Source organism: Mytilinidion resinicola, assembly GCF_010093595.1.
Source record: "Mytilinidion resinicola strain CBS 304.34 unplaced genomic scaffold BDZ99scaffold_39, whole genome shotgun sequence".
Classification (NCBI taxonomy): Eukaryota; Fungi; Ascomycota; class Dothideomycetes; order Mytilinidiales; family Mytilinidiaceae; genus Mytilinidion; species Mytilinidion resinicola.
The window spans coordinates 37072-53197 of record NW_022985475.1 but is presented as its reverse complement, the minus strand read 5'-3'; the positions used below and the strand labels follow the sequence as shown (position 1 = coordinate 53197).

General features: G+C 51.8%; 5 protein-coding genes across 5 annotated transcripts; 2 read left to right on the top strand and 3 right to left on the bottom strand.

Moving 5' to 3' along the window:
- Positions 1-1605: 1605 nt before the first annotated feature.
- Positions 1606-3456, bottom strand: BDZ99DRAFT_456184 (major facilitator superfamily transporter; the record flags this gene model as incomplete). Its single annotated transcript, XM_033718466.1, has 3 exons — positions 1606-2722; positions 2883-3256; positions 3320-3456. 3 exons carry the CDS (start codon positions 3454-3456, stop codon positions 1941-1943), a joined length of 1293 nt encoding a protein of 430 aa, XP_033568379.1. The 3' UTR covers positions 1606-1940.
- A 775-nt stretch (positions 3457-4231) lies between these two features.
- BDZ99DRAFT_469618 (37S ribosomal protein Rsm25) lies at positions 4232-5612 on the bottom strand. The gene is made up of 3 exons (XM_033721540.1): positions 5114-5612; positions 4614-5045; positions 4232-4542 (listed from the first exon to the last, which is right to left on the bottom strand). Exons 1-2 carry the CDS (start codon positions 5485-5487, stop codon positions 4664-4666), a joined length of 756 nt encoding a protein of 251 aa, XP_033568378.1. The 5' UTR covers positions 5488-5612; the 3' UTR covers positions 4232-4542; positions 4614-4663.
- A 120-nt stretch (positions 5613-5732) lies between these two features.
- Positions 5733-7761, top strand: BDZ99DRAFT_220411 (uncharacterized protein). Its single transcript, XM_033713433.1, has one exon. It carries the CDS (start codon positions 5840-5842, stop codon positions 7697-7699), a length of 1860 nt encoding a protein of 619 aa, XP_033568377.1. The 5' UTR covers positions 5733-5839; the 3' UTR covers positions 7700-7761.
- Positions 7762-9716: 1955 nt separating this feature from the next.
- Positions 9717-10732, bottom strand: BDZ99DRAFT_403410 (uncharacterized protein; the record flags this gene model as incomplete). Its single annotated transcript, XM_033716339.1, has 3 exons — positions 9717-9844; positions 9895-10455; positions 10510-10732. 3 exons carry the CDS (start codon positions 10730-10732, stop codon positions 9717-9719), a joined length of 912 nt encoding a protein of 303 aa, XP_033568376.1.
- A 1041-nt stretch (positions 10733-11773) lies between these two features.
- BDZ99DRAFT_220393 (uncharacterized protein) lies at positions 11774-14492 on the top strand. The gene is made up of 7 exons (XM_033713432.1): positions 11774-11998; positions 12064-12372; positions 12420-12500; positions 12815-13425; positions 13479-13646; positions 13696-14073; positions 14122-14492. Exons 1-7 carry the CDS (start codon positions 11960-11962, stop codon positions 14213-14215), a joined length of 1680 nt encoding a protein of 559 aa, XP_033568375.1. The 5' UTR covers positions 11774-11959; the 3' UTR covers positions 14216-14492.
- Positions 14493-16126: the final 1634 nt, after the last annotated feature.

Sequence of the window (16126 nt, the reverse complement as noted above, 5' to 3'; positions counted from 1 at the left end):
CGCTCTTCTACTGCGATCACCATGCCTACCCATCCTCTATTTGTTAGTCGTCATTTCTATGTGCCTACTCCCATCACTGATACAATGCTCCGCAAGCATCCAGTATCTCATATGGCTGCCCATCACCGGCCGCACCATTGGTCCAGAATCGCTCTTATGTTGACACCATCCCCACCCTCCTTTTCTGCTCCGTGGTCGTCTTCTTCTTTCATTGTTGCTTTAACAACGTCTCGACCACCGACCGTCATACGACCATGCTGTATTTGCATATCCCTCCAAACTCCGCTATCTCAAACTTCACCACCCGCCCGAGCCATAACTCATTGGTGTGAAGGAGTTGAACACCCACCGGCCTCGGCCGTAGGGTGAGTGGACGACAGGCTTCGATCTTCCATATCAACACCCTTCCTTGCTTTTGTTGAACCTCATAGTTCGTCCTGCCATGGAGCCAGGAGTCGAGGTGAAGGGGTTTTTATAACCTGAAGACGATAGCAAGTGCGTGAAGCACGTGGTACTCACGTGTCGCCATATATCTAGACCGCTTGAGCATTGACTCTATCGATGAAGATTTGAAAAGGTGGGACGAGACACGTGAGATATATGACACCAACGTGCTGTCACGAGTCAACCGATCTGGGAGTATAAAACCTTGCTTTCGTTAACCATATCCCAACAAGGTTGAGAGTTCCGGTGTGGTGTTCGGATCTGAGCGCTGTATACTTCTATAGTGTCGGCACGTTCGGAGCGCAGCTCCATCGAAATTTCTCAAAGATCCTATCGATGGAACAGGCGGCCGTGGGTGCAAGATTGCCTGGTCCACCAGAAAGTGGCCCGGCAGGAGGTCGCGAGTCCCAGTTCGCAATAATGATGGCTAGTACCATCGATGTCGTCCACTGCTCAGCAACCCTGCACCCCTTGAGGCCTCCACAATTACTAACCGAGAACATCAAACCATGGCGCAGCTCACCTCCACTATCAACCAGCTGAGCCCGTTCCACGCCATTGGAATACGAAGCGGCAGCTGTTGCTCCTACGCCATCTCCTTCTCCTTCTTTGACTTTTTCCTCTGCCACACATCCCTCACCATGGGCAGCCATGAAAGGCAGTGTTGCCTGCTTACACGACTTCGCTCCACACATGGGCTGAGGATGTTGTCAAGTGTGGCAGCACTCCATTAATTCTTCGTATCATCTAGTTTTGCTCCACCTCGACCCTCCGACTCCATCATTCGTGGCCAAGCTCGGTTTCGATCCTCCACCCCACCTCATCAGTCTTTTCCGACGTGCAGTTGATCGCCGCCCTCCACACCATGCAGTACCGGAATTGGTTTTAATCTCCCACTGTTCTGCGGTTTCGGTGTCTGTGTTTGAACCTCCACATTGACTAGGAACTTGACTGTCTTTGATCTCCAGATCCCAAATCTGCTTATATGTGGTTGGGAACCGCAGCGGAGGGGGTTTTGTACGTCAGAGAAGTTCAGGGCACGTGAGACACGTGACGCTCACACGCCTCCATTCACGCTATGGAGATGTTCATAAACGTGGTCACGTTCCTAAAGATGCGTCGAAGGACCTCAGACGGTGGTAGAAGTGGGTAGAGCGATATATTGAAGGCATGAGCGATAGGGCATGTAGATATAGCGTCGTGCAACCGTTTGAGGTGGCTCAACGAGGTTCGCAATCGTTCAAAACCGCAGACATTGTCGAGACAAAGACTCGTGAAAAGTCGTGAAGGGACTTGAGGCGGCGGATGAAGGTGTTGAAGCAGAAGCAGGTTGAGGTTGGACACACATTACCGTCCTTTTTGAAATGGGGGTGTCTACCATACCCGTACCTCAAAAACCACAAATGCCAGACGCCTATCCCATTCCATCGCACCACTGTCCGAGTGCCCTCAACCAGCTGGCCCAGGCCTCAGAACGCAACGCAGCATCTTACCACTCACACCTTCCCCCTCCCCCAACCCGCTTTCATGCACCTCACGTAGGTGAAGATCCCCGCTGAAATAACCAACACAACCGCACAGAAGGTCCACCCGCCCAGAAATGCTCTCTGGACTACTTGCACCTCATCTCCCGGCTCCGCGTCCGTCTTCAGCGCGCCCGCAATCGGGTTACCCACCAGCCCGCCGAAGGCAGCGAGCGTGTACGCCATGCCCATCCTTGTGCCAATCTGCGACGGATGCGCGGTCAAATTCGCCAGGATTGCCGGACTCAGCGACGTCAGCGCGCCAGACATGAAGCCATAGAGGCAACTCACAGTTGCCAAAGACCTGAGAGTAGAGGTAGTGTACAGACAGAGGGCGAAAAGCGCGGCCAGCAGCGTGCACGGGATCAGCGTGTTGAGGGCGCCCACGCGATCGGCGACGTAGTTCGGGATCAACCTCCCGAGGAGGGCTCCCGCATTCGCTATTGCGAGAAGGTAGAAAGCGAATGAGGCGTCTAGGCCGAGCAGGATGGCGTACTCGGAGATGTAGAAGTAGGGGATGTAGACGGCCGTGATCATGAGCACGAAGCCGACTGTGAAGATCGTGTAGGGCATGTCGCGGAAATGGTGGATGTTGAACATGCTTCTGGGCTGTTTAGGGGGGCCGCCTCGGAGGCGCATAACAGCGAAGCAGAAGGCTGTAAATGCCAAGAGGAGGAAGGCGAGAATGCGCACAGCCCAAGAGAAGCCGATCGAGTAGAAGAGATGGCGTAGCATGATGCTGTACGCGACGCCGGCTGTATTTACGTAAGCGTCGATTTCCTGCTGAGAGTACACTGTACTGACGGCGTCGATGTGCTTCGAAGTGGTTTCAGGTTCGTCAAACCGGTTGATTCCGGATTTCGAAGACCTGATCGAGGCTCTTCACGACGCCGTCAGACGGGTGTAAACACTCACCGATATTGCTGCCCGCTGCTGCGATCCCGGAACACAATGCCCTCCTCTTCTTGAACCATAGGGGTATTACGGCCTGCGAAGTGAGACCTAGCATGCCCATACCGAGGCCTGCGACCACGCCTTGTGCCAAGAACAACTCCCAATATTTGGTGCACTGGGCCGTAAGCAGCATGCCCAGGACTTCAAGCACCGTGCCAGCAGCGATAAGTGTGCGCAGATATCCCGCATCGAGGGCAATTCCGACCGGCGCGCCAACACCCATTGCGAGGAAGAGCTGGATGCTTCCGATCCAAGAGATGGCTGAAGCGGACGAGGAGGGGATGAGGTCGTTCATGTAGTAGGCTTGGAACACGCCGAAGGTGTTTGTGAGGCCCCTGGTGGAGGGATTAGCGATGACAATGGATGAATATGGGGTCTAAGCGGGCGGAGGAGTGTACCAGGTCGTCGAACACATGATGCAACTTGCGACTACCTGCAGCCATGCGGTGAGGCCGTGGTCCATGGGGAGGTCGTCAAGGGGACTTTCGGTGCTTTCTTCGGCGCCGCTGCCTTGCGAACCGAGCTTCAGCTTCATGGTGGAAGAAGCTGCGGAAGGGTCGGCATCGGTGGGGTAGACGGTGATAGGTTGCATCGTGAGGATGATGAAGTTGAGGGCACAATTGATCAAGTTGATACAACTGTTGTAGTAGAGGAGTCGATAACGAGAGGATGAGGTAGCGAAAATCTCTTGACAAGGCTGAAGAAAAAGAAGAAGATAAAGGAGAAGAGAAAGATATGCAGGCCGCGTTGCAGGTGAGGAGTTTATCTTTCGCGATACATGGCCGAGAACGGCGTCTTCTATCGGACCATGGGTGCACACACGCGGTTGCCGATTTCGGGACGAGTTGATGGCGAGAGCTGTCCCCAAAACCACGGATCGCGCCATCAATCTGGCGGAAGCGTGGCCAGACTGTCGTGGTGATGACAACAAGACTGGGGACTTCCATCTGCGAAATGCGCGTGTTGCCAACTGCAAGCGTGCCGCTTGGTGGTTTTGTACACACTCGTTTACTGCTGTCTGGGATGCTTCAGTAGGTTTTCGCAAATCTGAACGAGGTTGAAGTCAATTGGATTGAACAGCCAGTAAAACTGCCATGCCACCACAGACGCCGCCAGAAAGGTGTACGCAGGGCGGATATCGATCTCGACGCATTGACGACGAGAAAAGCGCCTTATCCTAAATAAGTGCGCGCGCTCTTTAACCGCTGCCTGAGGTGCCTCGGGGGTTTTTTTTGAAAAGACGAAACAGATGGAAATCGACCAAATTGGACAGCTGGTAAAATTGCGAAGACACCTCCGACACCGGCGGAAAGGTGTATACACGCTGGGATTTGACCTCATTCGTTGAGAGGTGGCGAGCAGCGGGAAGAAAGTGTGATAAGAGCTACATGAAGGCACTGGACGTGACCCCAGACCATAAAGTGAAGATGAACTGGAGTTTTGCACGACTATTACTGGACCGAAAGAGGTCTACCAGAATGACGCTGAGGGCGTGTACATCAAGAGAAGAGCTCCCTTGATCGCTGGAAAGCGAGAATAGAGAGCTCACGAATTGTATGAAAAGACTCACGTGATCCTTGACGTGTAAGAGTCCTCCGGAATTAATGGATGAAGACACGGCCTGGTGGATATGCCCAGTTAAATTCAAACTCCCCGCCCAATGGAATATGCTTCTGAAGAGGGTATATTTACAAGTATACAATGTTCTTGCAGATGGCTCCCCAAATGTCCGCAAACCGGTCTCACGCATTTCTCGAAGGTTCACTCGGTGCGAGCACCGCATCCCCCTCGTCCAGTAGGTCATCGAAGTCATCCAGCTGTTTCTCCTCCGGCGTCTCCTCCACCGGCCCCGTGTACATCTGGGCCGTTTGCTGCTTGCGCTCTTCGGTCTGCTTGGCGGCCCACTCCTTCCATTGCTCGTATGCCTTGTCCTCCAGCTCCATGCCGACTTGCAATGGACCCTTTCCGAAGTAAGCACCGGCTGCGAGAGCCTCCTCTTTCGCGATACGCCGCTCGACCTCTTCAAGATGGCGGTGGTGGTAGAATTCGCGGCGGGCTTGGTCGTAGGCGGCGGATTGGGTCTTGAACTCGTTGGTCATAAGCCAGAGCTGGCGCTGCACCACACTGGAAACTGTTAGTATATGCGAAGAGACATTCATTCGGGAATGATGGGTGCTGCAAATATCGCATACCTCTCCCCATCCAGCTTCTTCCCCGGCTGGACTATCCTGGACCAATCCCATTGCTTCGCATCACACCCGCTGCCCTCCAATATGACCCTCGGCCTCGCCAGCTCCCACGGATGGTCGCCGTAGAAATCGTTCCGCAGCGCGTCCTCGGGGAATTCCAGAGCCATGGGCTTGAACATTTTGCTGGGTTTCCGCCCCTTCACCGACTTGTGCGAGCCCGACTGCATCAGCGGCCGCACGAAGGGCTGTGAGGGCGGGATGTCCCCGGCCACATCATACCATAGCGGGCGCTGGGCGATGCGATTGTTCTCGAAGAGGAGGCGGGCTGTGTCGCGCACGCGGAGAGGGCGGAAGTCTTGCAGGTGTCGGCGGCCCATGGTGGGCGGTGGGGCGGGGATGAGGCAGTAGGCGGTGTTGCTGCTCCGTCGCGGATGTAGTCACTCGAGAACTGCGCGGCGGCAGTCAATTGGCAGCGGGCGATGGCGGTGGTGAGTTGGCGATGCTGTTGGGGAAGAATCGCTGTGGTGTCTCGAAGTTCACGATCTTTCGCGATGCCGGCCCGTGCACCAAAATCTTGCACGCCTCCCGATTCTCAACACCACCAAAGCTATCACGGCCGCCTCCCCCGCTGCCATTGACGGCCTCACCTCTGTACTGTCGCTCTACCCGCCCCTCTCGCCCATGGATCCGCCGGCGTCAACCTCTCCCTGACACAATGCGCGGCTTCTCATGTCCCTTTTCGGCACCCTCGACAGGTCGACCAGAAGCCCGGTTGTCGCTGCTATAGGGCCCCGATCTCTGCTGGCCCTGCTCTGTCCCGCACTGCGTTCTCCAGCTCCATCATCTCGCCCTCGCCGACGAGCTATACACTCCACACGCGCCGTCGTCCTCCCATCCCCCACCCAGATGGACAACCTCTTCATCCGGGCATTGGTGCAGGCCGGATCATGTCCCCAGCACGCGCGACACCCTACGACGTGTCGAGAACCCTCGCCTTTTATATCCTCCCATCACAAGACGCGCCGGAAAAGCTCCTATGTGCGCCTTCAGACTCGACCCCTCTCCACCTCCACACCCGCCCGCAACATCCTCCGCCACGCCGTCGACGTGACGAGGGAGGAGCTCAAATCCCTCGTTGACTTCTACAACTTCGAAATCAATCCAGATGAGGTAGATGAGGGTGCCATCCGGACGCGAGAGACGTTGGAAGATGGGAGACCGCACAGGCCCTGGAAGCTCGAAAGCGACGAAGATGCTATGACGAAGGCTGCATTGGAACAGCTATTGAAGAACGATGAGAGCTCACACAGCAAGATCTACGCCGTTTACCAGCTCCTGCCCTACCCTCGAATACCCTTCCTCTCCCTCAAAACCATCCGCCGTCTCCTCCACATCCTCTCCGTTGTCGAACGCCACGACCAACCCTCCATGCAACGCTACCTCTCCATCCTCGACGATATGAAGATTGCCAACATACCCGTCCTGCGTTCCGAATGGACTAGTGCAATGGCCTTCGCCGGCCGCGGCGTGCGCTCCGGGCCCATCACAGAAGCCGAGGTCCAGTCCATGTTATATATCTGGAAGGAAATGGAGTCAGACGCTGGCGTACAAGGGACCAATGTAACTTTCAATGTCCTCTTCGACATCGCCTTCAAAGCCGGAAAATACGACCTCGCCCAAGCCTTCCTCAAAGAAATCGCAAAGCGCAACCTCCGCGTCTCCCGCTACCTCCGCACCAGCTTGATCCACTACAATGGGGTTCGCCAAAACGGCCCTGGTGTGCGCAAAGCCTATGCTGACCTCGTGGAAGCCGGCGAAATTGTCGACATCGTCGTCCTCAACTCTGTCGTCAACGCCCTCTTCCGCGCTCGCGAGCCCTCAGCTGCTGAAGCCGTTTTCCTCCGCATGAAAGCTATGCACACCGCCAAAACAGGTACCACACTCCCTCCCTACCATTGGCGAGATGTTCGAAAAGCCGGCTTGGCGATGGACGCCGAAACCCGCCGTCTCGAGGCTGCCCTCCGCGTAGCAGAAGCCGATAAAGATCGCATGCAAGAGCTCGCCAGCCACCGTCAAGCCCTCCAAAATGCAGCCTCAATTGCTCCGAATACGACGACATACGCTCTCGTCATCCGCTACCACGCACAAACCGCTGGGAATATCGATCGCGTGGCCGAGCTCATCGGCGAGATGCAAGAAGAGAACATCCCGCTCGATGGGAATGTCTTTCTCTCCATAATTCGCGGCTTCTCCGAGTTCGGCGGCGTGCGCTACTCTAGCTGGACGGCGGACAGACTAGAGATGTTTTATGAAGATTTCGTCGCGGGCGTGGATCGCGGGGAGCAGAATTACTACCTCGGGAGCTCGTCTGTCGTGCTGATCTTGAAAGCATTTGCGAAGACGGCGCCTGGGCGGACACTGGTGGTGTGGGAGGAGTTAAAGCGGAGGTGGGGGCCGGATGAGGGGGAGGTCGATACGACTTGGAGGCTGCTGAGAAGACTCGTGCCTACGGAGGTGGAGGAGAGCATGAAGGCGGCGAAGAAGGAGCATGCGGGCGATGAGGGTGGTGATCCGTCGGACTGGGACTGAATGTAAGATCTATGACACTCTGGCTATACGGTCGGTATATATGTTGTACATTTACGCAAGATTTTGCGCAATATTCGCAAGCGACATGGGACGATGGGGTTTGTAGAATACAAATGTTTGATGTTCAGATTCTGGAGGCGTGATTAACTATATAGTGCTCTTCGAATGTGAGAACAAGGAGCAAGCCCCCCTCGTAACTACTCGACCAAGAGCCCGACATACGTCTTTCGCTTCCACGGCCACCGGACTTCGTGAAGTTGCCCCCGTGAAAGTGAGTCAGGTGCAAATCACGGCCTAGCGCACTTCCCCAATATTCCATCGATAAAAACCCTTTCCTCACTTCAGCTCCACCAGAATCGGCATTCCTTAAACCTGCAACAAGGATCATGCAGAAGATCGATGGCGGAGGATCAACTTCTCCTGCGATCACGCTCGATGTGCGGGTGCGGAGGAGCATTGGGAATTTCAACACATGAAAAGACTATGGCGAATGGAGTGAGTTCGGCGATCAAAAGGATGACAGTTGGGACATGATGGTGCGAAACTTGCAAATGAGGTGCTTGATGGGGGGATCGGAAAGTGAGGAATATCGTGCGTTTGGGGGATTCGATGGCGAGGAAGAAAGTTGGCGGGCTTGGGAAACGGTGGTTCGTCATGATAGTTTGGTATAGCAACGTAAGGTCATGATGGTTGGGAGTATCAGATTACGGAGGTTTGAAGATTTGGAATGGAGATATGCGAATAATCACGAGGAGCGCGGAACGCGAGATCAACTACTCTCAGCAATCCGTAGTGGGTAGTGGCTTCGTTGAAGCGACCGCCGCATAGGATCTCCTTCAGTCCGAGTTTTAGAAGCTCCTCCAGGCCTTTTCCGCTCTTAGAAGTTTACCAGGGCTCCATAACTTGTCCGATATTTAAGCACAGGTTTTTGGTGCTCACCTGCCTAATCACCTGCCCCCCCTTTCAACGTTTGGCCGCTGACGGCATCCTCCTTCTTAGACTGGAGGCACGAAGAAGCCGCGTTTACACGTGCCTCACGTGCATCTTACTTTCTTTCGCATATAAACGATTCTTCTGAGAGAGTGTAGGTCTATAGAGGACAAGTTCCTTAATGTGTAAATCGGCTCACCATAACCCTCCATGTGGAGGATCGAATCCTCACATCTCATTCGCGATGTAGGGAGGGAAGACTGGGGGATTAACAGAGCCGACTGCACCACTGATGGAGAAGCTTGGTGGTTCAAAATCGTTGAAGATTTGGAGCTATGGAGTGTAAGCGGATCATATATCAGCGCATGTCGGGATTAAAACGGAAGTGGTATTGGAGCCATGGAGTGGTTGTTTGTTGGAGCCTGAGGTTGGAAATCGCGTATCAGTGGTGATCTATGAGATAATAGTATCCTGCTGCTATCTTGCATTTCTTACGAGCGATGACAGGCAATACCTATTTGCGGACGTTCTTAGCAGCAGAGTGGAACGGTGCCGGGGAGCAATATCTCGGTGTAATGATGTAGAAAGAGCCGGATTACCAGAGACTCACCACCTCCGCGCCATGAATCTTGACCGCGCTGTAATTTGAAACAGCCGCAGCATTCGATTTGCGGTATGCTGGTTCGATGCCACTACAATGCACCGCCGGCGTCATTGTCTTGTAGTGACATACATGTTTCTTAGGGGAAACCTGTCGACCGTCTCGATGTCCTTTTCTTATTAATGATAAGATATTAAGACAAAATTTATATGCAGATGGGGATAGATGAAGCACGTGTGTCCCACGTGCTGTCGCTCAACCAAACGTCTCATTGAATGGAGGGCTACGAGGACCACGAAGCTTCCAGATAGAAGGCCGCTGTACGCAGCATATTGATAGGAGACGATGCCACTCGTCTCGGAAGGTCACCCTTCACGTGCTGTCATACAGGATGTAGCTGAATTAGGAGGTACGATGGAGATCGTCTTTTGATTGCATGTGAAAATCGCCGCATCCATTATTCGTCTCGAATCCCCGCCTCGAAGGCTACACCGAATCGTTGCGGCCTGGTGCGTCGCGTCTAAACCATTTCTCCTCTCTCGCAAGAGCTGTTTGAGTCCACTTTACAGTGATGATACTCCAGAGCCCAGCCCAAATGAAGGGAATGCCCCATCCTGAAAGCCGTTAGCGGCCGGTTTCACCAAAAGACCCCAATTACACTCACCGATCCCATACGCAACTCCTTCATTGATCGTATAGACCAATATAGTCACAATTATCGCAGTCGCTAAGGCGCCGACGCTCCAAAACATGCTCAAATGCAGCAGCAACCGCCCGAACATGGGGCTGGCTTCATATCGCGCATTTAGCGCCTTCCTGTAAGCGACACCGCCGCCGCCGTCAACAGCAACGATATCCTCAATTAAGATATACAGTCCTGGCCGAAAGACTGAGCCTTTTGACATTGATGAAAGGCGCGCGGGACTCGGGTAGCCACCCATGTGAAGCAACGTAACTAGCAGGAGCTGTGCGCCGACATAAAAGAGCAGGGAAGATGCTGGCATCGCCATAAGGCGCAGATTTGGCTTCTCAGGCAGAGATCCGATAACGAGCTCTAGGGTTGAGATGACGAAGCCGCCGAGGAAAGAGAGCTGAAAGAAGTCGAGGTAGCGGCGGAAGCTGCCTAGAGGAGTCGCGGTCGTGTTCTTTTTCAGCAGCCTCCATAGCCGCACGGCCCAGCCTTGAATCGCGAAGATACCTAGGATTACTTGGGTGATCGTGAAGACTGCAAGAAATGAGTATCTAGGGGGTTAGAAGAAGTTGTAGGCGGAGTATTTACCAGTATGGTGGTCGATGTTGGTACCGAACCAAAGCGCATAGAAGAGGACTATTTGGAATACGCAGGAAACAAAGACTATGATGCTCCATTGGACTGCGATGGATTTCTTGTGCTCGCGAAGGTTGTAGGGTAGTGGCGGCGGGCCGGTTATGCATTTATCATTATCCGAACTTTGAAGAGACAAAAGGTCTTGATTCGAACTTTCAAGAGAGATGAAAGACATGGTGGCTTAAATGTATCGGTATCGTAAGTTGAAGATTGGCACTTCGACCAGTTCTCTTCGTTTGTTTTATATCATCTTACTGTCCTCCGATCCCTCTACCCGTTTCGAGAGCCATGTTTGAGAATTTGTCGATCTACCATCTTTGCGTCGTGGATCTGGGGCAGTGCACAGTGTATTCATGGTATGAACGTATAGCATACGACGAAGCTTTCGTGTTGTTGTCGTGTTCTGGCCGCGGCCGACTCTGCCGAGAGAGGTTGGCAGGAAATGGGCGGAGCGGGATTCTCACGCCAGCGGTGTAAGGGGCAGCGAGCCGAAGTGCCAAGATCTGGGCAACATCCGACGCGTTCCGCTGCATCAACCTTCAACCATCACGATGGGTCAACAGTATCACTTTTCATTCCTAGTATCGCCTCCTAGGGCGGTGCAATAGATGCAGCATAGCCCTGGAACCTCAATTGCCCACGGCTAGACTGCGTCATGTCCCATATCACCCTTGTTTTCCCTCTCTTCTAACACCGTAATTGGTCAATCACCTAAACCTTTGCCGACACTACCGAGACTGCCGATTCTCAAATGGAACACCACGACAATTCAGCCTCGCAAGCTGACAATCGCCGCGTTGCCTCTGATGGCTATGTCGTGCCTCCTGCTTCTGATCTGCGGAAACGCGCAGCAGTCGCTTGCCAGACATGTCGCGACAGAAAGGTCAAATGTAACGTGACGGAATCGGGAATACCTTGTGTGAACTGTAGGAGAGACGGAATTCATTGTGATGTGAAGCGGCGGAAGAACAATCAGTACGACAGCGAGTTTCTCAGGTTCTCCCATCCGGTTTCCTCGCGGCTACCTAGGTATTTGAATGTTACTGACCAGCCACTAGAGCTCGCAGGTCTCGAAGACAGCCATCACAAGATGTCGGTGAGGCCAGCACGTCCAGCAAAGTCCGTAGGCTTGAAGGCACGGAAAGTCAGATTGACGTCGGAGGACACAGAAGTGGTAGTCTGCCTTCGGATCCTTCAAATTTATCGAATCTGTCTAACCCTTCAATATCCCCGGCGAATGCTGATAATGCTTATTCATACAACCCTTCGCCTTCCAGTGTACCTTCGTCGGGAGCTACCACTATCAAAGGAAATCAATTCCGATTTCTCCACACATTAGCACCGCCCATATTCCCAGACCATGATCCAAGTGCTCAGTCGACCGCTATTGAAGGAGTGCTGAATGACAAGCCCTGGTCAGGAGCCGTGCCGTTCTTTGTCGGTATGTCTTCTTACTTCTGGCGACTTTGTGCATGCCGATGCTTATTCTTTTCAGGTGATGCTCAGGGCATAGGATATGTCCTGAATATCTTAGAGCCCGAACGCGCCAATCCTACTACGGCGCAGCATTTCCTGATTCCTCAATCGATACCCTCCTTACTCGACCCAGAAGATATCGACTACTTGCGGGCGAAGGGTGTCTTCTCCTTGCCACCGTCAGACGTCTGCGATGAGCTCTTGCGTTGCTACTTCCACCACATCCACCCAATCTTGCCTATCCTCGATGCCGACCGTCTTTTGAACGCCTATGTAGATGGCGGAGTGCAAAAGCTCAACCTTCTCTTGATGTGGAGCATATTTTCGGTGGCCGTTAACGTACGTGGTCCCAAAGACCTAAGAAATAACATACCGACGAGTCGTAGTATACCCGAGATGAAGTATGCCAACGAGCTGGCTTCCAAACCCGCCGAGATATGAAAAGAGCAGCACTCTCGCGAGCAAAGGTGCGCTCACTTGTTTCATCTTGCCATTTTGACAGTGTTCCGTTATGGATGTCCGCATCCTTTCTTGCCACTGCTTGTGGTAGCACAAAGCAGTGTTAGAATCTAGGACGGCGGGTAATATTTCCAATCTGTGGTCATAGATATGATGCTACTTGGGTTGGCCTTGCAATTTTACCAGCTGGTCGAAAGCCTCGACTTTTCTTTCATTCGGAACTACTAAACTGCAACGAGGCACACAAGCAGTGGCAGTGGAGCGGATTTCTGACGAGACACTGCAATGATCGAGAACTCTGCTAAATTTAGCCGCTATGCAGTGCATGTATGACAACGGCCGTGAACAAGATAAGATCGTACTCGTCCAATCCACTCTACTCATGTCGTTTTGGTACTCCGACACTGAAGATCGCACCGAATCCTGGCACTGGATCGGCATCGCTATCAGCCTCGCGCAGACGATGGGCTTCCACCGCAATCCTGACTCCAGCCAGCGCAACAGCCGCCTCTCTGAGCGACAACGGCAGCTATGGAGACGGCTCTGGTGGTGCTGTTTATACCGAGATAGGTGGCAAAGCTTTGGTGTTGGACGTCCCATGCGCATCGTGATCGAAGACTGCGACACGCCGTCGCCCTCTGCAGATGATGTCCTCACCGAGGCAGAAGGCCTTTCTGACGCGGCGCGGAAGTTCATTCCCCACGACCTCGTCCTTCTTACTAAATACTGGATCATTCTCCTGGAGCTTACTGCTAGTTTGGGAAACATTTTGGTTGGACAGTGGCGTCGACAGACACCATTGTTAGACATCAAGTCGGCAAACGCTCTGGAGCAAAAGCTTTCAACAACCATGGGTTCGCTATTCAGCGGACTTACTACTCCGGACTCGTCGTTTGCCTCCTTCTACGAAAGCCTTCTACGGCTACATCATTCGTGAGCTCGAAACATCTCTGAGTCTCCTCAGGTCTTTCTGACACCTCTTGCAGGGCCGCTATCATAGCATTGTTTAGGCCTTACGATAAGGGGGATGAGCAGCTGTGGGGTGCTTTTGGCAAAAATGCGACGCAGAAGATTAGAGAAGCGGCATCGAAAATAAACCTCACTCTTGACGCGATCTTCATTGCCGGCCTCACCAACTACATTGGCCCCATGGCGTAAGGGCAACCAGGAGCGAGTCCTTGCTCTATATGCTAACACAATTAGAATCCCTCTCATCGTGCCCGCCATGCACACACATCTCCTCGACCTCCGCAGCCCCGAGAACTTAGTCCGACAGATCGCATCGAACAAGCTTGCCTTCTGCATGACGGTGATGGACGAGCTCAAGGTGCTCTATCCCACTGCGAATTTCATCCATGACATCTTCGCTCGAGCGAAATTGAAGATCGAGAGCCAGCAATCTCCGTCTGAAATCCACGCACAACTTCAACGCATACCATTTGGTGCTCGCATGTCTACTGAGTTCGAAACACCGCAGTCGAATTTAGCTACCACCGCAGGAGAATTACCACATCTATTTATCGACTCGACTCTCTTTGATTTCTGGGACCCAAATTCTATATTTCCGTATAACTTCTCCGAGTATGTTGGTCGAGATGCCTCGAATTCGCTTAGCTAATTAGGATCCAGCATTCCTGATGTGGATATGAATGCGAGCCGAGCGGTGGGCTATAACGAATTCGAGGACACCTTTTCAAATATGTGGCAAAACGGGCAGATGTGAGGCTGACGTCGGGTGCTGTAAGAAGGCTCGAAGACGACCTTGCGGACCTACGTTTAAGAGAGGACAGGGAAAGGCGCGTATTCGATGTGGGACAGATCGACCCATTTACTCAGGTACAGCTGCGCTATTCACATTATATTGCTTACGTTCCTTCGAGCTCTTTCGATCTTACTATAACGTGCAACACAAGCGAGCCGGCCACCTCATCAACTCTCAACAGCTTTGAACGTAGATTGCTCCACAACGCTAATAGATATTAACTCAATTTAACTTGCAGTCTATTCTATAATAACTTCCTCATCTTTTTAACAAATACGAGCATTGTGTCCTGTCTCGCCGCAGCGCCTACAGCGCGCTTGCTACCGTGCACTTCCACCCAGGCGCCTCCTATTTTGACGCATTTCGCCCTTAATTTGTTTATTAGCTTCCTTTTAAGCAATTATATCAGACCCCTATGCCTTTGTTAGGACTTCTTGCCTCTAAATTTGCTTTCTTTTACACTTTCTACGCTTTACAGCGGCCTTATTCGCCTTTTAAAGGCTTATAACCTAATTACGCAATAATATAGCCCTATATATCTGCATTTTAGCGCCTCTAATAAGCAAATTAAGCGACTTAAGAATTATAGTAGAAAAGCTATTTTAATATATTTAAATACAATTATAAATTAAAGCTAATTAAAAGCTTAGCTTAAGAGTATTACTTAGTTTTTAATTTCTATTAAGCCTCTACTATAGCAGGAGGTAATAGTATATAAAGTATAATATTAAGCTTTAAAAGTACTGCTTCTAGATTAAGCAGTATAAGGCCAGCGCCTTAAAAACTTATATAAATATTGCTTTTTATAAATAAGTTATTAAATACTACTTTAAAAACTAGTAGGAACTTAAGCTTTATAATATAGTTAATATAGTTATACGCTAGATCCTTAATTTTGCAACTATACGCTTTTTTTAATAGTATAAAACAGCTTAACCGTTATAACAACAGTAGTAACTATTAATACCCGGGTATTAATATTACTACTAGTAATAGAGAATTAGTAGTAATTATTTAGGTTACTTTTTAAAGGTTACCTATATAATTTAGTTTAACTAGCGTATATATTATATATAGGAACTAATTTTATAAGGGTTACTATTAGGGGACTACTAATCGTACACCCCCTAATTCCTAGACGTACACCCCCTTTTTACTGCGCGTATACCCCCTCCCCCTCCTATCGCTTCACCACCTTCTAATTGGCTCGGAGAGCCCGGAGCTTCCTCCGGGCATTCACCTTTACGTCTCTCCACACGTGATGCTATACGCGAGGCCGTACGTGATGCTATACACGAGGCCGTACGTAATGCTATATAAAATGGAGAGGCTGTACAGCCATGCCCATTTTATATAGCATTATACATAAGCTTACGTACGAGCTCATATATAAGCTCACGTAGTCTAAGTCTAATAAGTATAAGTATAGAATAGAATTCTATTCTAGAAGTGCCTACGTGCCTAACAGCATGCTAAACCTGTCAAAACCTCACCTTATTACGGCTCCTTTGCATCGAGCCTGGCCCCGTAGCATCGCCGCCTGCACCTACTCCTCATACTGATCTACATACGCCTCAGCCTCATACTCATATTGATACTCCGCAGGCCCTAGAACATTCCTACGGCTCTTTGGCCGGCCTGATAACTCAGCAGTGCCTACAGCGACACCTGTTGGGCGCTGAGACCCTCCTAGACGTGCCTGTAGAGCTGCAATCTGTCGTAGAATGTCCGCACGGTCATCCTCTTGTTCCACCTGAGGTTGAGGCTGAGCACTATCTTGCCTCTGAGCTCGTGCCCTTTTCCGCGGTACCTTATCCTTTGCACCAGGCGGCCGGCCACGCTTCTTAGCCGTAGGTGTAGCCGTAGGTGTAG

Bases quoted from the DNA above. Each gene is read 5' to 3' on its own strand.
- BDZ99DRAFT_469618 (XM_033721540.1), bottom strand. From the start codon at position 5,487: ATGGGCCGCCGACACCTGCAAGACTTCCGCCCTCTCCGCGTGCGCGAC. The intron at 5,046-5,113 runs GTATGCGATATT...AACAGTTTCCAG, and splicing joins AAGAAGCTGGATGGGGAGAG to TGTGGTGCAGCGCCAGCTCT.
- BDZ99DRAFT_220411 (XM_033713433.1), top strand. From the start codon at position 5,840: ATGTCCCTTTTCGGCACCCTCGACAGGTCGACCAGAAGCCCGGTTGTC.
- BDZ99DRAFT_220393 (XM_033713432.1), top strand. From the start codon at position 11,960: ATGACAAGCCCTGGTCAGGAGCCGTGCCGTTCTTTGTCG. The intron at 12,501-12,814 runs GTGCGCTCACTT...GCCGCTATGCAG, and splicing joins CAGCACTCTCGCGAGCAAAG to TGCATGTATGACAACGGCCG. The intron at 14,074-14,121 runs GTATGTTGGTCG...ATTAGGATCCAG, and splicing joins TTTCCGTATAACTTCTCCGA to CATTCCTGATGTGGATATGA.